Genomic DNA, 15,667 nt, shown 5'->3' on the forward strand with positions numbered 1-15,667 from the left:
ATCTACTGGATATTAAGGTACTCCTTTTAATAGAGTACCAGAGCAAAGCATTAACACTCCGTGAACACATGTGATCCTCACGTCACTGCCATCCCCTCCGGTTGTCCCGATTTCTGTCACTTCGGGGCCTTTGGTTCCGGACAGCGACATGTGTATACAACTTGCAGGTAAGATCATAAAACAATGCATATCATGATGAAATAATATAATAACATGTTCAGATCTGAGATCATGGCACTCGGGCCCTAGTGACAAGCATTAAGCATAACAAGTTGCAACAATATCATCAAAGTACCAATTACGGACACTAGGTACTATGCCCTATCAATCTTATGCTATTACATGACCAATCTCATCCAATCCCTACCATCCCCTTCAGCCTACAGCGGGGGAATTACTCACACATGGATGGGGGAAACATTGCTGGTTGGTGGAGAGGCGTCAGTGGTGATGATGGCGATGATCTCCTCCAATTCCCCGTCCCGGCGGAGTGCCAGAACAGAGACTTCTGGTCCCTGAGACGGAGTTTCGCGATGTGGCGGCGTTCTGGAGGGTTTCTGGCGACTTCGACTTCTCCCCGTGCGTTTTTAGGTCGAAGGCGTTAAGTAGTCCAAAGGAGGGCGTCGGAGGCCGGCCCAGGGGGCCACACGCTAGGGCCGCGCGCCCCCCTCCTGGGCCGCGCCGCCCTAGGGTGTGGGGCCCTCGGGCCTCCTCCCGACTTGCCCTTCTGGCTCCGTCAGTATTCTGGTAAAATAGGACCTTTCGCATAAATTCCGAGGATTTTCCTGAAAGTTGGATTTCTGCACAAAAAAGAGACACCAGAACAGTTCTGCTGAAAACAGCGTTAGTCCGTGTTAGTTGCATCCAAAATACACAAATTAGAGGCAAAACAATAGCAAAAGTGTTCGGGAAAGTAGATACGTTTTGGACGTATCAGTGAGCTCGGTAAGTTCCCAGCTGCGCCCTGGAACTCCCGCTCCCTTGGAGGGCCACGCTGCGTCGCGGTTCGCCTCTGGCTTGCCGACGGTGAAGTTGACCGGGGCGGCGGTTCCCGAACTCAACCGGACGCCTAGAAGCGGTGACTCTTTCCCGGGCGCGACACAGAAGACGCGCCACGTGCCGGAGGAGAGCATGCGCAGCCCCGCATCCTGTTCGACGAAATGGCGCCGCCTGTCTCGACAATGGACGACCCGGTACGTGAGCTCTGTCATTGAAAGAACATCTCTCACAATATGTTTTGTGTGTTTGCTGTCAATGTATGCGATACTCTAATGTTTGATGAAGTGGTGAAGGATGTATATAGGTACATGAATATGTGTGTGTCTTGTGTTGAAAACACGAGTCAAAAGACAGCTGAAAAGGACCACCAGGCCGGATAATCTGGGCATGATATTTCCAAAATATCCGGCCCCCAATTTCTGGCTAAGGACTAAAACAATTGTGGCTCAGTACAGGGGCCGGATTTTTGGCCGGACATTTGGCCGGAAATTCCATAAGGCCGGATTATCCGGGCCGGATTTTCTTGAAATATCCGGCCCCCCAAGAAATGACTAAGGACCAGAGGAAATGTGGCTCAGTATAGGGGCCGGATTATTGGCCGGACTTTTGCGCGGAAATTCCATAGGGCCGGATAATCCGGGCCGGATTTTCTCAAAATATCCGACCCTCCCAAAAATGGCTAAGGACCAGACGCGAAGCAGCCCTGGACATGGGGCGGATTTTTGGCCGGACATTTGGCTGGATTTTTCCATAGGCCGGATTTTTGGTGGGGGGCGGATTATCCGGCCCCAACTTAGGCCGGATTATCCGGCCCCCCGAAGTCTGCAACGGCTGGATTTCTGGGGGGGGGGGTATATATACCCCCCTTCTTCTACCTTGGATGCTTGCTCAATCATTGCACAAATATCTGCCAAGCTTCACCACCATTAGAGCCACCTCAAGAACACAAGATTTGCAAGATCTCCTTCCTCCCCCAACCAAAGCTCTTGATCTTTGGAGATTCGAAGGAGAAGACACCGATCTACATCCTCACCGAAGCGTTTTTCATTTCCCCCTTATTTGTTTGAGGGATCTTATGCTAGTGTTCCTATTTGGTTCCCTAGTTGATTTGTGTTGATGTGTTGTTGTTGATTGTTGTATTGTTACAGATTTGGGAGCCTCCAATTCAGTTGTGGATGTGTGCCCCAAGAACATTGTAAAGGCCCGGTTTCCGCCTCGAGGAAATCCCTTAGTGGAAGTGGGCAAGGCCTTCGTGGCGTTGCCCATAGGAGATCTGAGTCAAGCCTTCGTGGTTGTTGGTTTGGCTTTCGTAGCAACCACACTCCTCCAAACGTGGACGTACCTTCTTGCAAAGGAAGGGAACTACGGGAATCATCTCCGTGTCTCCGCGTGCTCCACTCTCGGTTACCTCTATCCTATTCTATCTCTTGTATTGCGTAGCTATATCTTGCTTAGTTACTTATCTTGTCATATAGGTAAATTCACTTAGTTGCATATCTAGAGAATTTACCTTTGTGTCAAGCCTAAATTAAAAAAGAACTAAAAATTGGTTAGCACCTATTCACCCCCCCCCCCCTCTAGGTGCGGCATACGATCCGTTCAGTCATTCTACGCGAGTGCCGTGTATCATGCGTCTGATGTCCGGTCGTTCGTAGGACTATTGGAAGGACCGCCATGATTCAGACATCCAGGAAATTATCTACGGCGGCGGCTTCGTTCGCGATGATCGGGCCGGGACAGGCGCGCATGATGACTAGCCACCAACGCAAGATGCGGAGGACATCGACACCGCACGGCTGTTCGCCACCCAACAGACGCAGCCAACACCCGTGTCCGTCGATGACTTCGACGACGCGCCAACACAGCCTATCCCCACGGACATTGCGACGAAGAAGAAGGGCAAGAGCTTGAGGACACAAGGCTTCGTCGACGCCGAGGATAAGTGTTTGTGTGAAGCGTGGCTGGCAACGACCCATGATTGTATCAATGGCGCCCAGCAAAAGGGCAAGGTCTATTGGGCCAAGGTCTTGCAACAGTACAACGAGACGAGGATGCACCCGCCCTACCATATCACAGGCCCTCGGACGGAAGAGTCCCTCCGGAAAAGATGGAACTACATCAAACAATAGACAAGCAAGTTCTGCTCGGCGGTCGAACATGCTATTAACAACCCCGTAAGCGGCACTGACGTCATGACAGTCGTAAACACGATACAACCATCATTATTCTACACAATTTGCGTCATTGCATCAATTTGCGTCATTGTACATCATTGGCGGCTATGATTGCAGTTATCCCGCGCCTTGGAGAAGTTCAGGGCGACACACAAGAAGGGCTTCCATATGGTCCATTGTTGGGAGGTGCTCAAAGACAACAACAAGTGGATGATAAGCTTTGTGGCCTACCAAGAAGCTGTGAAGAATGGGACAGCGGTCACCCTCGACGGCGAAGATGACGATCAAGGCCGTCCAGTCCTTCCACCTCGTCCACGAGGCCATAAGGCTACCAAGGCCGATCTTGTCCGGGAGGCGCAGGCCATTGCTTTCACGCAGAGCATGGAGAAGATAATGGCCGACAACCGTGCCGCCATGGATGCTAGGGACGAGAAGAGGCGTCTGGAAAAAGAGGCCGCAGCTGCCATCTACCAGAACCTCGCTAAGGAGGTCGTCGATGTCCAAAGGCTGGACATCGAGGCCAAAAAGGCAGACGCCGAGGCCAAATTGCGTGCAGAAGACACAAGGATCATGCTTGCTGACTTGAGCGGCGTCGACGACGACACCAGGGCATGGTTCATGAGGAGGTGCGCTGAAATCCGCGCGCGGGACGCATGATCGCCGGCGCCATGCGCCCAGCACCTTGGCCTCCTTTTGGACTTTTTTTATTGTTGTTCAGGCTTTGTTGTGCCCCTTCCACTTTGCGCCGTACGAGCTGCAAAGTGTGATGAACTTGTTTCAGCCCTCAATTTGTGGCTGCAATTTCGTGCAAAGTCGACGCTATTTCATCTTTTTTGAATTCTGGCCCTTGCCCAAAATACGTCGCCTCGCTGAAGCCAACCCCGCAAACGGACACACGACCATTTCCGCGTGCGCCAAGCGACGCAAACGGACGCCCGCGGATAATTTGGGCGTCCGAAATACGTCGCGCCGCTGGAGATGGCCCTTACCCCAGTCTGAGATACCAGGATTCAGAACTTTGGTTATCAATTGAGATAGATGGCAGAGAATGCACAGTAAGATTGGACAACGCGCAGCCGAGAGTGACAACTCATCGCTGACATACACAGGGTCAAATACAACAACAGCAGCATAGTTCCTCGTAACGAACACCAAAATAATACGGAGTATAGTACTTTGTAGAGTACAAACATTTATAAAGCTAGATTTCGAACTCGCAAAAAGGAAACTGTCCTGGAAAAGTTGGAAATTTCGTGAAAAGGAGAGACAAAGCAGCCTGCCGAATTTCCCACTTTACCCTCCACTACCCTTTACCAGCAGCTTCCGAGCTCCACTCTACAGTCTACACACCCCACTCACCTCACTCTCCCCTGTCGCTCCAATGGCCGCCGCAGCGCGCGAGCTCTCCTCGCTCCTCTTCCTTCTGCTCCTCCTCGCCACCGTCCTCGCCGCATCGGCGCGGAACGAGGAGGAGGCAAGGACGCTGGCGGCGCTCAGGGCGGCCCTGGACCCGGCGGGCCGGGTGCTGGGCTCCTGGGACCCGGCCGTCGACCCTTGCGGCGGCTCCTTCGTCGGCGTCACCTGCGACGGCACGGGCCGCGTCACGGGCATCTCGCTGCAGGGCCGCGGGCTCTCCGGCACCCTCCCGCCGGCCGTCGCCGGGCTCCGGCGCCTCAGGGGGCTCTACCTGCACTACAACGGCATCAAGGGGCCCATACCCAGGGAGCTTGGCGGCCTCTCCGAGCTCGCCGACCTCTACCTCGACGTCAACCATCTCTCCGGGCCCGTGCCCGTGGAGATTGCCGACATGGGGAACCTCCAAGGTGAGCTTTTGATGGACTGTTTTGCGCTCAAAGATTGCGTTTTACCTTGATTTGGTCGGGGTTTTCTTGTGTAGATGGGATCTTTCTTTTTTGTTGATTCTTAGTGCTTCTTCTCATAGATTTTCTGCTGCCTTTTACCATTAGATTAGAGGTTTGGATGATATACCTGTCCAGATTTGGAAAAAAAAATCGCATAAATCCTAGAAAAACCTAGTCTCAAGACGAATAAGGGGCGGCGGAAATAGAGCACTAGCTATGGCCATTTCTTTCCCTCCTTTGGCGTGTTTCCATTTTGGCGCAGAACCGGCACTTCGTTTCAAAATTTCTGGTCGGCTTTGCTTCATTTATTAAGCTAACCCTATGCAGCCGTGCAACTTCGGATTTTGATACTCATAAATGCGAAGATCCAATGCTACTGTACACGTCTCCTAGCCTTAAATCTTAGCAACACAACGGTTAACTTTTGAAATGGGCACACTCGCCATTTTCGTTTTGTTTTTGCAATGGCAGTTCGTTTACTTCTGTACCAACCTTCCATTTTGTATGCTCCTATTCCTGGCCTTCTTTTGGAGCAGTGTAGCAGCCACGTGATCATCTTACTTGATTTATCTTGTTTGACTCCTGCACTGATAAAAGACAAATGGTGATTCTCGGAGTTGAAAGTGGGATTTAACTATTAGAGCCACTTGGCTGGGTACAGATTCTCGTTTGTTGTAGCATCAGGTTGGATCTTGATGCATAACACTATTTTTGGCTGCAAGTGGAAATTTCGCTGATTTGATTTTTTTCCCCAATGGCTGTGTTCCGCGTGTGGATACACATGAAAGAACAATGTAGTTTAGTGCTCTTTCAGATTTGCTGTGTGAAGATCTAAATCCACCGGTGCAGTTTGTTTACCTCTGTTACCCTCTTTCTCAGTGTTGCAGCTGGGTTACAACCAGTTGACAGGAAGCATACCACCCCAGCTAGGAAACCTGAACAAGCTGGCTGTTCTTGCACTCCAGTCCAACCAGCTGACCGGAGCTATTCCGGCGACCCTTGGCAGCCTATCTCAGCTGACACGGCTTGATTTGAGCTTCAACAGCCTATTTGGCTCGATCCCTTCGAAGATCGCAGACATTCCATTCCTCGAGGTCTTGGATGTTCGCAACAACACTCTATCAGGGAGTGTTCCTGCTGGTAACAGGCTCTTGCTCAACCTTTTTGGAGGTATTGCAGCGTTCATCGTATTAACTATTGTATTTTTTTGGATGCTAGGCTTGAAGAGATTGAATGGAGGGTTCCAGTTTGTGAACAACAAGGGGCTTTGTGGAACTGAGTTCAGTTTGCTTGATCTTTGTACTTCTTCAGAGGATGGCCTGAAGCCTAGCAAGCCTGAGCCTTTTGGCCCAGATGGTACTGTCAAGACAGGTCAAGTTCCCCAGTCGGCAAATCCAAACACAACGAAATCTTCAAAGGCATCTGCAGGAGTTCTTATTGTTGGTGTTGTTGCTGTGGTTGCTGGTGCTGCATTCTGTGGAATATTTGCATTCTCGTATTATCGCCGGCACAAGCAAAAGATTGGCAGCTCACTGGAGGTTTCAGATAGTAGGCTCAGCACTGACAATTACCAGCAGAAGGAAGTCTGCCGAAGGAGCGCTTCGCCTCTGATTAGTGTTGAGTACTCAAATGGATGGGACACTATGTCAGGTGGAGGTTGTGGATCATCCGGTGAGGTTGGCGATAGCTTTAGGTTCAACCTAGAGGAGGTTGAGTGTGCAACTCAGTATTTCTCCGAGGTTAACTTGCTAGGTAAAAGTGGCTTTGCTGCGACATACAAGGGAATGCTGCGGGATGGGTCTATTGTTGCGGTTAAGAGCCTAAATAAGACAAGCTGCAAGCAAGAGGAGTCTGATTTCCTGCGAGGTCTGAAGACACTCACCAAGCTGCGACATGAGAACCTGGTTGGCCTGAGGGGCTTCTGCTGCTCTAGAGGGAGGGGGGAGTGTTTCCTAGTATATGACTTTATGGTTAGTGGGTGCTTGTCACAGTATCTTGATGTTAAGGATGGCTCCGATGCTACTGTTCTTGATTGGCCTACAAGGGTTTCCATCATCAGAGGCATTGCAAAAGGTAATCGACATATCTATATTAGCTAATATACTGTAATTTAAGATTGCTATATGTGTGATATCAATCTGTTGTGCATTGCAGGCATCGAGTACCTACACAGTAAGAAGAGCAACAAGCCATCATTAGTGCACCAGAACATATCGGCCGAGAAGATCCTTCTCGACCACCACTTCGCCCCACGTCTGTCTGTCCCGGGGCTGCACAAGCTCCTTGCTGACGATGTCGTCTTCTCTACCCTGAAGGCCAGCGCAGCCATGGGGTATCTCGCCCCTGAGTACGCCAACACAGGCCGCTTCACCGAGAAGAGCGACGTCTTCGCCTTTGGGATAGTTGTCCTCCAGGTCATCACAGGCAGGAGGGCTGTCTCACAACTGAAGGTAGGCACAGCCGCTGGTGACCTCGATGGCCTGATTGATCCAAACCTGGGAGGCGTCTTCTCGAGGACTGAGGCTGCCAAGCTCACAGCAGTTGCTGCACTTTGCACAAATGAAGCGGCAAGCCAGAGGCCAGCAATGGAAGCTGTGGTTCAGCAGCTCAGCGGCTGACGCTGAGGTTTTGAACCGAGCTGATATGAAGATGTCTTCTGGGAACCTCATCGACATGAGGTCTTTTGTAGTATTAGTAAGCTGGAGGAGGGTAATGAGGATCCAGTTGCCACTGACCTGCTAGCGTGGAACATGTTGCCACTAGTTAATTAGTCACTTTGGTTAAATTTCACAATCTTTTTTATCACTGGAGTGGTGAAAGAGATTGTGTATTGAGATCACGGAACCGCCCGTCGGTTCTTGTGTAGATCAGTATGCCGTGAATGTAGAATCTGTAGGCCATTATATTAGGGTAAGCAACTTTAGCATTTCTAATATAACTTTGGCCACCTTCGTATGTCATTGCTTGCACTTAAGTGCTCTGCTGTTTATACCGATATATCCTTAACAGTTCGCAGTAGTGCCTACCATACAAAACAAATTTCAGCTACTCTGATATCAACAATACTATTTCATTGTGAAATCAAGAGTTAGCTGATATCAACACTGATATTCGATATGAACACTGTATGAGTAAGAAATATTCTTATTTTTACATGTTTGAGACGGTAAATTCTATAGCTGCAAACAACAGAAGTACTCTGGGTGAACAGATTATCTGTACTGTACAGTACTAGATCAGTCAACTTTAAATTTTGAATGTGGAGCAAAATAGAAAGGACATCTCAACAGTTACACTAGTTGCCTGCGCCATCTTCTGAGCAGTGAGCAGCAGGATGCACGGGAACCGTCAAGAGTGCCGCACGCTGCTCGTCTTTTTGCTCCCTCTCTCCCGGCTGAGACTGAGAGCTGACTGGCCCCTTACCGTTGGTGCTGTACACTGTTCATTCCCTCCCCTGCCATTATTGTGGTTCTCATTCCAAAACCCTACTCATGTGCTGTCACAAGAACTTGGCTAGTTTGGCAGACCATGGTTATATGGTTATATTGTGATTCAAATTCATACTAAATAGAGGCTAATTTCTGATGAGCGGAGTGAGGGTTTATCAGATTATAAGATAAACGCATAGTGTTTCTAAACACTTTCCGATTTAGTGAAATTATGCTGGTTGGCGCCTGTGGTTTTTTTTTCTCTCTGTATTGGAGGGATTTTCACGTTAAAATCTTGTGTCTCCACTGCAATTTCTTTTTTCGTTCTTTGTTATTTGCTTTTCGTGTTTATAACAGCATGAGCCATGAAGCATAGTTGCATAATTCACTAAAAATATCATGTACTGATTTAATAATAAAAATATTACTTCATCCAATCTATAACAAGACGTTCCTTTGGTTCACACTATAGAAAGACATAGAGATAGGTAAGGCGTAGCATTAAGGAGTTATGCTACTTATCAATCCTAGTGGAAGACACTAGAATCTAAATCCTACATAATTTTTATCCAAATCCTGTAAAACAAATGAGGTTTGAGTGTTGTGGTTTTAGTTTGAATTAAAACCATGGCACTTATTATGAATCGATGGAGTAGCTAATACGGCAATATCATGAGCTTGAAAATGCCAGGACTTTAATTTTTTTTACGAAACACAATACCGATGTAGACGCTTGCAAATACGCACATACATTCAACCCTATCAACTCGCTTAAGCACACACTACTCCTATGAGCATCTTCGAAAGGCTGAGTCCAAGAAACTTGATCCAGTGAGTCTTGAGATTGACGAAGTTACAACAAACATCTCGTTCTTGACGGAAACGTCGCTTCCTACTGAAAAACATTTCGCTTATATAAAACATCGAAGTGTCAAACCTTAGAAGATTTAAATTCCGTTGAGCTGGAAGTGTCACTGAACCTTCTAGCCAACCAACCATACGTTGGTTCTCGACAATCTCCTAATCATATTGCTAGTACATGCACATTTCTTCGATAAAGCTATAGTACATGCACACAAACTTATACCAAGAGAAAGATCCATGGCCACTGAACCGCGAGAGAAGGCCAAATCCAGCCCCAGCAGATCGAATCCGCCCGTTCCTGGGGAACGCAGCACAAGTAAAATTTTGTTTAACCAAATCGAGAACAAAAGCAACAATCGAAAGGAGCACCATCGTGTCTACTAACAATCATCTAATCACAGCGCCATTATCGCGGCCATCAGGACAAGACAATTAGACAAATCGATCGTCGCGTCAAACATGGTCCTCTCTTTCGCCGAGACGTTTTGTTTTCTTTCAGACGCACGCCCTGCTAGCTGCAATGATGCAGCGTCGAACGGCAGCGACGGTGGCCCTCGCCATTGATACGAGAGAGAAGCTCGGTGCTGCTCCAAAAGCTACTCCTGCTCAGCTGGGCATCGTTTCGAGGATGCCGCTCGTCCTCTGTCGCGAGTCCACAGAAAGCTGCATCGGGCAAATCCATCGGAGATTACAGTAAAAAAGTAAAGCTTGGCATCTGGCTGGTGGATACACAGGCTGTCCGCCATTTGGGGGTCCAGACTCCAGAGCATATTGACTCTGCTACGCACCGCTGCGCGGGGCCGCGTGACGGTTCAACAATTCAAGCTGGGCGCAATTTTTTTGGCTACCCAGCAACAATTCAAAAGTCTTTTTTTTCGGCAACTATTTTGAATGAATCTCTGAGAGCAAGCGGAGGTGGGAATTCATTGGGCGCCAAAATTTTGGCAACAACCAAAATTTGAGAGCCAGCAAATTTTTTTGCCAGGGCTAGTAGGAGCACCAAACCAAGCACACCATGGAAATGCTGATAAGAGCATGTCTGAAAATGTCAAAGTGAGCTCGTTCTCAATGTGGCCTGGTTTTTAGAAGAAGAAAAAAACGCTAATATTTCAAAGCTGTAAACTTGCACAATATAATAGGTAGGCTAGCATACGTGACATGCTGGAGGTCTCCGAGGGAGCAAACATGGAGGCTTGTTAACGCACCGATCACAAACTGAACATGTGACTCCCCCTTGGGCCTGCCAGATTATCTCAACCACCGTTCTCCCTCATTCAATCCCCATTCTATCCCAGCCAAGTTAGAGAACCTGAACAAGATGGTGCAGCGTAAGAAGCAGCTGAACCAGGGCAAGTTGCTGGTTAGCCGAGGGACCAAACGGAGGAACAATAGCTAAGCAGGTGGAGTCGGGTGAAGAGGCACCATGAAGCTATCATCGAATAAGTGCACGTTGTAATTCTGGTCACTCACCGGAAATTTCTGTTGCCTCTTATTCCTACACTATCAACAAGTTCTTAGTACGCGGAGACAAAATAATGCAAAAGATGAGATTGCATGAAACTAATATAGGAAAGCAAAAGGAAAGTCGAGTCATTCATATTTTCCTTAGCTGAAGTCTTTTCTCTTATATAAAAAGACTTGGGGTGGTTGGTAAAGTCAATGTTCCTAGATAATAACAATCCACCCGCTATCATTTGTGTTTACATAACTAAGACTACTCATAATGAAAAATAACATAGGATAGGAACATGCACATGTTACCAATCTATGTTATTACCCTTTATAGTACTAGGTAATAGCATTATAGATCGAAAACCATAAGTGTAGACCGAGCTACATGTAGCTTGGTTTTTAAAAAAATTAAAACTAGCGGTTCAAAGTTTCAAAAAACCTGGAATTTTTTTTGCTGTAGACAATGTTGTGATCTAAGTACGTGCAAAATTTTAACTCGAAATATCATACATTCGGGGTGAACAGTGCAAGATTTCAAAACCTCCAAATCTATCAGATTTTGTCATTTTTGTGTAGTTCCATATAAGGTATTTTGAGTTGAAATTTTGCACATACGGTAGATCCCAACATTACCTACATCAAGATTTTTTTAAGATTTTTTTTGAAACTTTAAAGTATCATTTTCGATTTTTTGAAGAAAAAAACGAGCTATGTGTAGCTCGAGCTACAAAAATCCACACTCTATTATAGATGTGGTAACGTAGGGAAAGACACATTTATTATTTTGTAGGTTTATTTTGCTTGAAAAGTGTGATGTGATGGTAACATAGCTAGCTATCACAATATCCTCTCTATAGTAATGACATGCTATTTCATCAAAATGTTTAATTAATTGAATGTACTAACTATTTACCAACACTATGACTAGCCTGAGGGCTCCGCGAGAGACAATCAGGAGATGGTCAGCAAACACTTCTAGGGTTTCGTTTCCCTGTTCGGCGACGCCTTCGGTGGCTTGGAGTCTTGGCGATGTGGCGGACCACGGCTTCTCGCTGGTGGGGGTTTTCGTTCTTTGTTTAGGTTGTTTCTCAGTGTCTTTTTTCAGGACGGTGAGGCGGAAACAACCTCCTGAAGTCAAAGTAAAGTCATCCCCGTCTTATCCGTTGCGGTGGTGCGCCCAGCGCCAACGGAGGGCACGTGTAGTCGTGTGCCTAGCGGATCTCCTGAGTTCGGTTGGTTTTCACGTTCGTTGGTGTGGTTTCACGTCAGCCTCGTTGATCTACGGTTTCATCATTTGCGATGGTTGTTGCTCCGATGCGTTGACTTCTTGATTGTCTACTACGACAAGCTTTAGCCCGGTTCTGGACTGAGGGGCAAGGATGGCGACGCGTCTTCGGTTTGCTCTAGTGTTTGTAGTCGTCACTAGGTGGTTCAAGTATCTATTTGTAGTTTTTAGTAGTTTTAGGGCTATTTGTATTACTGATAGTGCTTGTTAATAGATCGGACGAATTTTTGTAACAAAAAAAGTCTACCGGCCAGTTATGAGTTTGATACTTCGGTAGGTTGTGGCCACAAGAGCTGAGTTGATCATTTAGATAAGGGATATATATGGCATGTGTATTTAGCCTTTTTATTTGTGAAAATGAATAAATTGAATTGATCTCTAGACCTCATATTATCCAACACATAATTTAACATTACAAAGTTCATTAAAAAAAAGCCCGACGTCTCACGTTCCATCCTCACTCCACAGTGAAGTAGACCCTACTGTATACGTAGGAGGCTGCATTGTGTCTTCTTAAACTTTCGTATAGTTAGTACTAGTAGTACTCCAGGCACCCTCCATAGTGGTGGCAAAGTCTCATTTCGTACCACAGTGATAGTTAAGTGAAAATGTTGCCCCAATTACGATGGTTTTGCGTTATTTAACATAGGGACAATAGCTAAGCCGGTGAAGCCAGAGGAAGAGGCGCAATGATGCTACCATCAGACCGGTGCATCCCGTAACTCTGCCAGACTACTGGAAATTTCTGGTGCCTCCTATGCCTACACTATCAACAAATCCCTAAGGTGCACAGTCACGACTCACAACAAGCAATACACGAAATGAGATTGGATAAATCTAAACAATAGCAAAAGGAAAAGCAGGTTTTCATATTTTCCTTGGGCGAAGCATTTCTCTTATATAAGACTTAGGTGTGGTCGGCAGTGTCATCAAGTCATTGCTCCTGCGGTAGATAATCGTTTAACGGTCCACGCGGTATGAGTTTGGTACTTGGGTAGGTAGGGCGTGTTTGATTGCCTGGGTCGAAATCCTGCATGCCTGGCGTAGTGAGATGGATGCTCCTGTGCGTTGCGAATGGGCCGCGGGCTACTTTTAGTCCATCGTTTGGTAGTCTGTGCTGCACCGGTCCGAACAGAATTGCACATTGTTTGGATGCGTGGAGACATCGTTCCATCTCTGTTCAGCCACATCACATGTATTTGGTTGCCATTTTAGGCACACTGACAACAGCTTCTCCTCACCACATTCAAATATGGTGACCTTACCATCATATAACGGCACACAAACAGCTCAAACACGATCATAAGCACAGCAAACACTTATACATAACGAACAGAGTACTTCACAGTTCCTAATCTAGCATCAGAATGGTAAGACGCTTGCCTAAACCTGGGGGCAGACTACCCAGGTCCAAAAGCTTTGTTCAACAGCCTCGTAGAGGCCAGCACAACACTGAGATATGCACAAAAGAAGTGTTTATCAGCCTCCTAGAGGCCAGCACAACTACATGATCAGACATAAACAGAGGCAGCGATGGAGCAGCAGCACCTTAACGATGAGGATCAACAAAAGGGCCCTCGTGGTGCCTCTTGCAGCCGAAGACGCTGGAGCCAAAGACGCTGGAGCATGACGTCTCCTTCCTGAACAGGTCGACCTTGAAGCCGTCGTCCTGAGGGGTGAAGACGAGCGTGTCGTTGACGTGTAGCAAAATCCTGGCGGCGAACTCGCTCCAGGACTTGATGAACCCGACGTGCTGGCATGTCCACTGCAGCTGCACCTTCCACTCGCAACGTTGGCCCAAGTACAAGCAGACCTTCACCGGGGGGGGGGGGGGGCATTGTTCTTGAGCTTGTACTTCGTGATCAGGGGCTGCTCCATGTATGACGGGACGGCGAGGGCACGGAGGTCGTGGATCTCCACCTGCACGAAGAACGCCGGCAGACGCTGCCTTGCAGCGTGCCCCAGGTCAGCAGGACGGCCGGTGTGAAGCCTCGTCGCTGTGATCTGGTGGTGGACTTCCATGAACGCTACGTTAGGATCACGCAGCTGCACACAGACGGCATAGTCGATAGCGTCCAGCATGGGCCCGTCCGAGAATAGTTCCAGGAAGGGCCAGTTCTGCAGAAGCACAAGCAAGCAATGGCATGGACAAACAGAAGCATGGACTTGCACAAGCACAAGCAAGCAATGCCAAGTTCAAGCAAGCAATGGCATGGACAAGCAAAAGCATGGAGTTGCACAAGCACAAGCAAGAGCACAAGCTAGCAATGCCAAGCTCAAGCACAAGAACAACCAAGCAATGCCATTGCCAAACAGAAGCAATGTCATGGACAAGCAATGTTATGGACTTGACATTGTGCCAATGCCAAGAACAAGCACTGTGAAGCCAATCATGGTGCTTGAGCTTGACATTGCCAAGCTTAAGCAATGTCATGGACAATGGCAATGCCAAGCTCAAGCAGTGTCATGGACTTGACATTGTCAAGTCCATGATGGTGCTTGAGCTTGGCATGGCAAGCATAAGCACATTGCAATGAATCCTATCTACATTCACATCTAAAATGTCATCTAGTCTATGTAAACAAGCGACAAGGAGATTGAGTGAAGGTACTTACGATTGGGTGGAGCGACATCGGCCCACTCTGAGGACGAACAGGACGCGCGCAAGCGCCGGTTGGTCCTCGAGGAGGCCGCACTCCAAATCCGGGTGGAGGAGGAGGCGGAGCCAGAGCGTAGGTCCTCAGCAACGGCTGCACGTTGGGAAGCGGGGCGCCGATGGTTGTCGTCGTGGTGGAACGGCAGATACCATAGGATCTTAAGTTGGGACCGAATGTACGCTTGTGGATCCGGGGTGGGGGGAGATTTAAGGTGAAAGAGAGACAAACTCCGGATTGTATTGATGAACTTGGCCTAGGGCCAGAGGTTGAAGACGTACGGATTACAAGGTGGAAACCTCTACCCAGGTGTCGATCGTCCCGCACAGGGGTGATCCTCCTCTCCTTATATAGGGGAGAGGTGGCTTACAAGGGAACAAACCCTAATGGCATCATTGATGAGCTAAGCTACTTTATAAAGCTTCTTTGGCCCCAGTGACGCTGCTTCTGTCTTTAATCAGAGACTGATGACCTCGTTCGGTATCTTTAACGTCAACAAATCCTTTGGCGTCAGAGCTTCGTTTAAAGATGAAGTGCTTCGCTCATCTTGTCCGTTGGTCCTTGAAGGAATCTTTGACTGGAATGCCGACATGCTACAGTTGAGCCTATGCCGGTTTTCTGGTATCTTTACCTGTGAGCTTCGGCTTCTTTGCCTCCGTGGCTCAATCTCTCTTGTTTCCCATACTCCGGCATACCCCTCCTGGTATACCGGAATGTGCCAACCTAGCGGTGATACGCTTAACTCTCAGAATCCGGATTAACTTTTAATCCGGTATACAAACAATATATTATGGCATATTTGCCATAGTCTTGGCCTACCAGGGCCATCCCCCGACATTAGTCCCCGAAGCTGGTGTGGTCCGGCTGATATTTCCGACGGACCATGCCAGGTTCCTATCCCGAAAGTACCAGATTAATCATTCTGGTTTCAAGTTAAATCTTTTCGGTG

At 47.9% G+C, this 15,667-nt stretch overlaps 1 protein-coding gene across 1 annotated transcript; it reads left to right on the forward strand.

Moving 5' to 3' along the window:
• Positions 1–4,499: 4,499 nt before the first annotated feature.
• Positions 4,500–7,995, forward strand: LOC127311426 (proline-rich receptor-like protein kinase PERK9). Its single transcript, XM_051341857.2, has 4 exons — positions 4,500–4,996; positions 5,915–6,175; positions 6,254–7,108; positions 7,190–7,995. Exons 1-4 carry the CDS (start codon positions 4,555–4,557, stop codon positions 7,651–7,653), a joined length of 2,022 nt encoding a protein of 673 aa, XP_051197817.1. The 5' UTR covers positions 4,500–4,554; the 3' UTR covers positions 7,654–7,995.
• Positions 7,996–15,667: the final 7,672 nt, after the last annotated feature.

This window comes from Lolium perenne, chromosome 7, assembly GCF_019359855.2.
Source record: "Lolium perenne isolate Kyuss_39 chromosome 7, Kyuss_2.0, whole genome shotgun sequence".
Taxonomy (NCBI): domain Eukaryota; kingdom Viridiplantae; phylum Streptophyta; class Magnoliopsida; order Poales; family Poaceae; genus Lolium; species Lolium perenne.

Coding starts and splice junctions, on each gene's coding strand:
- LOC127311426 (XM_051341857.2), top strand. CDS start 4,555: ATGGCCGCCGCAGCGCGCGAGCTCTCCTCGCTCCTCTTCCTTCTGCTC. Junction 4,997..5,914: donor CGACATGGGGAACCTCCAAG/GTGAGCTTTTGA, acceptor CCTCTTTCTCAG/TGTTGCAGCTGGGTTACAAC. Junction 6,176..6,253: donor ATCAGGGAGTGTTCCTGCTG/GTAACAGGCTCT, acceptor TTTGGATGCTAG/GCTTGAAGAGATTGAATGGA.